We start from the raw sequence: 6,881 nt of genomic DNA on the forward strand, positions 1-6,881 counted from the left end.
TTTCATTTTATTTCGGCTTATATTTAAATAATAAATTCGATATCCTTAGCTATAAATAAAGCTCTTTAGGGCCCAATGAGTAAACAACAAACGAAAACGTCACTATTTACTGTAATTTATTTTGATGAAATTTATTTTCAATAAATTTTCAAGGGAGATGTATTTAACAGTAAATTATGTAGACAGCTTTGTGCCAGCCGAAGTGACACATTTTATTGTAAATATATGCATCTAAATTAAATGAAATCATACTTTCCAAATTTATTTGCAAACTATGCAAAATAAATTAATTAATTAAATTACAAGTTGAAGTCAGTGCAATTTTCTGTCAGTCCTCCGGCTATGACCTGAAAAACAACATAAAAAAAAATGTATAGGTATTTTTAACCATAAGAAGCATGAAGCATTTAAAAATTTAATAATTAGGTATTTAGGCAGACTGAATAAATTTTATTGCTACTCCCACTATATATTTATATATGATGAAGTTTTATAGTTGATAATTAATTTAATTTAGTTTCGTATGCCCAGTGATAACAATTCGAGTGAAACAGTTCACTCTGCTGAATAAAAACTGTACTACCTTAGAATAAATAAATAAATTCAATAAATAAATCAAATATCGCCTCAGCTCACATTTCAGCGTCATCATTATTGCTGGTTGTCGCGTAGTGGATCTCGTATTCATCTCAAGCATTTGACATAGCACGCCTGCCCACTCCAGTGGACATTCACAGCAAAAGCCTTCGATTGGGTAAGTGCAAGAGCTACAGTCTTGACAAGCAACGCCAGCACACTCGCCAACATCTGGAAGGTAAAAGATGAAAAGGACAAATAGAAATGACAAATTAAATAGGCAATGAATTAATGATTTTGTTTCCAGGTTTAACTACTGCGATTTTGTTTTATTAGAATAGAGTTAGAGCAATGTAATTTATTGTTTCCTTCTGTAGCTACGCGTGTGTTTTTGCTTTTATGAATGTATGTTAAGATACGAAAAGATTGAGCATACGAGCTCGTATGATGCTTGAAGGGTGTGGCAGTCGGGAAATCTTCTATGTAGTTTGATGTACAAAAAACACTTAGCCAAAAGTGATTCCATGGCAATATATTTATATAAGTATGTATTTTCAGAGAAAGTCATTTTTATCTGTTGCAGAAAATCGCATGCTGGCTTTTATTTCAGTCATTGAAATGTGTTCCTGTTGTTTATCTTTATTGGTTTTTATAAATTAAGTAGGCCTGTGTTAACAATTGTTTGTCTATGCCGCATTCTTAAAATAAGAACTTGACCAATTTCGATTTGTGAGGACTCATTCAACTGCACAATAGGTGAAATGAAAGACTTAAGAAAGAAAGAGAAGAGTGTTTAGGGCATCGGTTAGCATTTATGTTGAAAATATAATTGGGTTCTTGGCCGGTAATGCGGAAATGTTTCTTTTCATAATGAAAAATATATAATTTTTTAACTCTAATTACAATTTTATTATAATATAATAGATGACGCTGCAGGCAATACATGTATATAGAAGTTTCGTATGGCTGGTCTTCTTGGGAACGATGGTTTTATTAAAAGAATTTACTTTTCAGAGGCCAAATGAAGGATGGGTTTAAGTATTCATACTTACTTTCAAGAAAGAATACGGTATTTATATCAATGACTGATTTGGCCAATGTACGGGAAAAGTTTTCGTCCAATGGAACAGAGAGTATTCTTGGCCCCCCTATAACAGGAAACGCACTTCTGTGCCCTTAGGTTTCCTTATAAAGACATTTAGTGGCTTGCATGTTGAATCGGACCAATGGTGTACTTGCCAGATCATAGAAGAAAAATACACACGCCTGGCAGACATCTCACCGGCGAAAATAAGATCATCTTACAGACTCATGCCATCGAAAGCGATTAGTATTCGATATGGTATCACATCGCTACTATTTTTAGCCTATGTTTGAGAATGATTCAACTCTTTAGTCGTTTCAATTTAAACTAAGAATTTTAACATTAGCCAGTAGAAAAGTTCTTATCAGGCGCCGCAAATCTAGTTTCATATAGAAATTCTCTGCAGGTGCATATTCAGAATTTTCTTGTTTATTATTCTTAACAAATGCATTCTTCTCATCTCAACGTAGTGTATCACACTTCATATAATGAGCTTTTAGATATAAAGTATGAGTTTGTCGTCAGCCTCAGGAAAATGTCACCGACCCAAAGAAAGTTGTGCTCGCATATAAAACAGGTAATTAGTCATAAGATGCCGCATGCAAGTAGTTCGTTTTATAGTATTTTGTATGCACTGGCAATGTTTACGTACCTACATGTGTATACCTTAACTTTGCGTTTTCGCACAAATGGCCGCTCTAACCCATCAAAGTACGCAAGTCAAGTAATCACTGCTTCCATTCGAAAATACGTCTCTCGCGGAATACCCAAGCTGCGCGATTATTCCATGTCTAATCCTAATAAACTTTTTTTTTTGTGTGCATATTCCATGAGAAACTTCAGACTACATTCACTTGTGATATAGAAATGAAGTGCCTAATTTTGTTCATTGAAAAAGCAAGTTTGTTGCTTAAGTCTTTAGTTCTGCTTTCGAAAGGTAATAAAATTTCGATTGCCAATAACGAGAGAAATGAAATCAGCGCAAACCATTAGCATGCGATTACTAATGCCAGCAGGTGTTACTAGAATTGTTGTACATTTTTGTTGTAAATGAGGCATGCAACATTGCAGTTTATAGGCGAACACGAGCTGATGGAGTGAAAGTAAAGCACTTGGGAATTTGGCATGAAGACGCACGTAATTGCAACACAAATTATTAACAATTCAAATGTGCTTGACACAAAAAAAAAATAACTAAAAAAAACTCCGCCGCAACAATGCAAACACATATACCGAAAACCTGTATAAATGCGACAATAATATGGCAAATGTGGCCGCTGAACTAATAATATTGGACAGTGCACAAATTGCAGTATCCAGCTCGGACGCAATTACGCGCTTTTCACTAAACTCATTACGCACAAATACTTGCTAACCGTACTCTGCCTACATTTTATTTTGCTTAAAGTATTTGTGCATTTTTTCCAATTACCAGCCACAGCTGCAGATTAGTCGCTCGATCGAACGCTAGTCCGTTCGTTCAAGTGAATGCGACTAATAGCTGTAATTCAAAAGGATGAAAACCCACCTGAATAAGAAGAAGAAATAGCAGAAAGTAAAAGGCCATACGTTCAAATGTATGAAACATAAATCCAAGTAATGCCGAGCATGTGCACGACGTAATCTTCTGGCCGCCATTCAAACGCCTAGGTGGCAATCGTAGAGTCCTAACCAACTAGTCAATATACTTATAGATACTGGGCACTTATTGATTTTGCATGATGATTTCATTCTGCCAGGCGCACAGGCACACATGTATTCACTAACATGTATCGCAGGTTACTCGTGCCTTTCTCAGTGACGTTGTGAATTTGTTGCAGTTGCATTATGAAGGAATGTGGATATTTCTGGTTAAGCTACACCTTCGCCACTTCCAACATATACGCGCGCATGTTATAACTCTACCGTGACCATCAGACGCGCGCCGGTATGCCAAATATACCAGTTGGTATTGGTATTATTCTCAGTTGCCGGCGCAGCACTGGTTTATTCTTTGAAAACCAAAGGAAATGAAATGTTTTCTGTTGAAAAATTTTATGTTTTACTTCTATCTTCAAAAAAAAAAATTAAATATCGAAGCTTGAGTATTAATTAAAAAAATATTTTTACCAATAATTTAAAATTCGTATTTATTAAATAAATATGAAATCACAATTCGATAATTTTTGACTTATCGGTTATAGCTCCTGAATGGATTTATCCTTTTAGCCCGAGTGATGATTCGCCGCAAACAACTGTTTTTTAAACGGTAGCCCTCATGCCTTGGTATCGCACAATATAAAGGCGTTTGTTGTATCATTTCGTAGTGCAGATTTCTTTCCGAATTACCCCATAACAGTTTTATAGATTAAAAACATGTGGAGCTGATTCATTGATAATTGTTTAGTTTGTCATTTATTTTCCTCACAAGTTATAAATTTATTTTGGTGTCCTTTGCCTAGACGTTATGTGAAAATTCTACATTTGGCGGATTGTTTATTTACCTTAGTATAATACAGATATAAGAACCATCGTCCACGTTTATTTGTTGGTGGGAAAGTGCTGGCTCCAAATTTTTGTGAAGCTGACTGCAGAATTTTACTGTTATTAGATAAAAAGGTCATTTTTTCACCAAAAAAGAATTACAACTGCAATGTAACATGCAATTGAAAACAAATTTTTAATTTTTTAGCAAAAACGAAAAATAAAGCAAAAAAATTACACTGAACATGGCACAACGCCGAAACCGGTTTGTCTACATACCAAGCTTGACAAGGGATGACCGAAACTCTTTCCAAAATAAACCAAAAAAATTGAATTGATCGGACCCAAGACAGGTCCGACGGGGTCTTGAAGTTTTCCAAGTATTTTACATGGGGAAAATACATTTTTTTTTGTAGAATTGCTATAAAATCGCAAAAAAAATTTAAATACATATTTTAAACCACATATGTTTTTGGATAGGGTTGCCATTTATCTATACCAAAATTTTTTTTAAATCATGCTACATGCAACTAAGTAAAATAGGAACTCCAAACAAAAGGTATTAAAATAAAGCTTTAACCCTTAGTATTTCTGGTTAGAGTTGGCACTTATCTAAAAAAAAAGGGGGCGATATATCGTCGATACCATATCAAACTATCGAATGTGCGAAAATGCATATTGCACATTTCACTTAACTTACATAATTACCTCTTCTTAGTTAACAGATGGGTGGCAATAAGCTTAAATTTTAAATAATCATTGTTCTATTTTTTAAGAAAGGTGGCAACCCAGTTTAAAAATGTATTTAAATATTTTCAAACGCTTCTGGTTTTGAATAATAAACTTACACCCAAATTCATAAAAAATAAAGAAGACTTTAACTGCTTTATAAGTAGAAAATTTATATGAAAATGTCACTTTATACAGCTCTTTAAATCTATTTTATTTTTTATGAATAGGGCGTTAAGATATTATATTGACTTTATATAATTTTAAATTTTCAAACATCATCCAAACCTCTTTTTCATAATTTTTACCTCAAACGTACAGAAAACATCAACAAAATGCTAAAAAAATTAAACACATCCATTGAATTGCGCATATGATGTAATTATGAAAAAATAAAATAACTAATTCTTTTATATAACAGATAGAATTACCGGTTATTAAAAAGTACTCAGTAAAATGTTTAAGTTAAATAAGCATCATGGTTATTTCTTTAAGACTTCGGAGGGAGCATAGTCTTATTCGATCAAAAAATATTTATTTTTAACTATTTGATAGCAATTCTACGAAAAAATTGTTTTTTCTTCATGTATATTACATAGGAAATTTCAAAGCCCCGGCAACACAGGTAAATATTAACCTACATAACTCAAAATAAAAAATACGCGTCTACATATTTTTGATATTCTTCACGTCAGGCAGTAGCTGGAGGAAAACAAATGTGTACCACCCTAATGTACATACATACAAACCTCAGGACATAGATATGTAAATACATCTCTTCACAAACGCACTTGGAAATACGACAACTTTAAGTTATAGAAGTTTATTATTCAGTTTNTATCAGGTGTGCTATTCTCACATGTACCATCACGCAAGCAGCATTCGTGAATGCAACACTAATTTAAGTCTACAACAACACAAAAGCAAAGCGTGAAAAAGCGAGAGAAAACATGAAATTTAATAGTAGGAAAGCCGCAAATAAAACTTTACAAAAAAAATGTAGCCATTTGCCAGCGAAATACGAAACTGTTTGAAACTCGCTAAACTATTAACAACACCAACAACAACATATGAGTGATACTGTTGGAATAAGCGTGCTGTGCAGCTGATTGTCGTGTCGACACATGCAACATGCATTATGGCTGCGGCTAAAATGTACGATTTGCAATAATTTGCTTTGTTTTTTATTGCCTTGCATTTGCTCCAACTTCAAGATGAATGCTACATATGCTTTTGTTATTGTTGTTATGATGGTCCAATTTAAATAGATGAATTTTAATGCAGTCAAAGGCATTTGTGGTCACTAGATGGCAGTATTCTGGAAACTGTGGCAATTTGCAGTTTATGCGTAAATGAGCGACACATGAAACATTTTGCATTGGGCCTAAATGACTATTTAGATACATTTAGGGGATTCACAAGACGTGTTAACCGTCGTAAAATCTTAAGCTTAGCACTTGTTTATGTAAAATAGCGGTTAAAATGGTTGGGGGGTTGGCTAATTATATATTCTTTATCAGTTTAAAAGAATTTCGGTTTAGTTAGAAATCCCCTAAAACCATTTTAATTAAAAAAGATGTTAACCTTAAGATTTTACGACGGTTAACACGTCTTGTGAATCCCCTAATTATGTACTTTATTATCTGCGGCTTGTATAGGCAAATAATTGTTTTCTACTCACCTCGATCGCAGAGCATGTCTTTCCTGTTGGTATCGCACACGCATTTCCAGGCGCTGCCATTACAAGAACCAAGAATACGCTAGCTGTATCGGCATCTGTAAGTGCAGCAAACGAAAGGAATAAGAATCGGAAGGTTTAAGAAAATTTTTATTATGGTTTATAAATTGAGCATTTGTGTGGAATTGTCACACGTAAACGAAAGACTTAAGCCACAAACTCGTAATACAACTGTGATGGCCGTGCAGATGTGGTAAGGGAAACCCGGTATGATTGTTTTATAATTGCTATGTACTTAGTACCAGAATTCCCGAGCTTTGATCGGAGTGTATAATTATACTTTTTAAATTT

General features: G+C 33.9%; 1 protein-coding gene across 1 annotated transcript; it reads right to left on the reverse strand.

Annotated features, from left to right (window-relative positions):
* Positions 1–120: 120 nt before the first annotated feature.
* Positions 121–6,622, reverse strand: LOC108376774 (protein jagged-2-like). Its single transcript, XM_017633017.1, has 3 exons — positions 6,534–6,622; positions 637–807; positions 121–347 (listed from the first exon to the last, which is right to left on the reverse strand). The coding sequence occupies exons 1-3, from the start codon at positions 6,547–6,549 to the stop codon at positions 313–315; spliced, it is 222 nt and encodes a 73-aa protein (XP_017488506.1). The 5' UTR covers positions 6,550–6,622; the 3' UTR covers positions 121–312.
* Between the last annotated feature and the right edge of the window lie 259 nt (positions 6,623–6,881).

Source organism: Rhagoletis zephyria, unplaced genomic scaffold (genome assembly GCF_001687245.7).
Source record: "Rhagoletis zephyria isolate East Lansing unplaced genomic scaffold, Rhagoletis_zephyria_1.1 Rzeph_scaffold_10946, whole genome shotgun sequence".
Lineage (NCBI taxonomy): Eukaryota > Metazoa > Arthropoda > Insecta > Diptera > Tephritidae > Rhagoletis > Rhagoletis zephyria.

Coding starts and splice junctions, on each gene's coding strand:
- LOC108376774 (XM_017633017.1), bottom strand. Junction 348..636: donor AATAATGATGACGCTGAAAT/GTGAGCTGAGGC, acceptor GTTGTTTTTCAG/GTCATAGCCGGAGGACTGAC.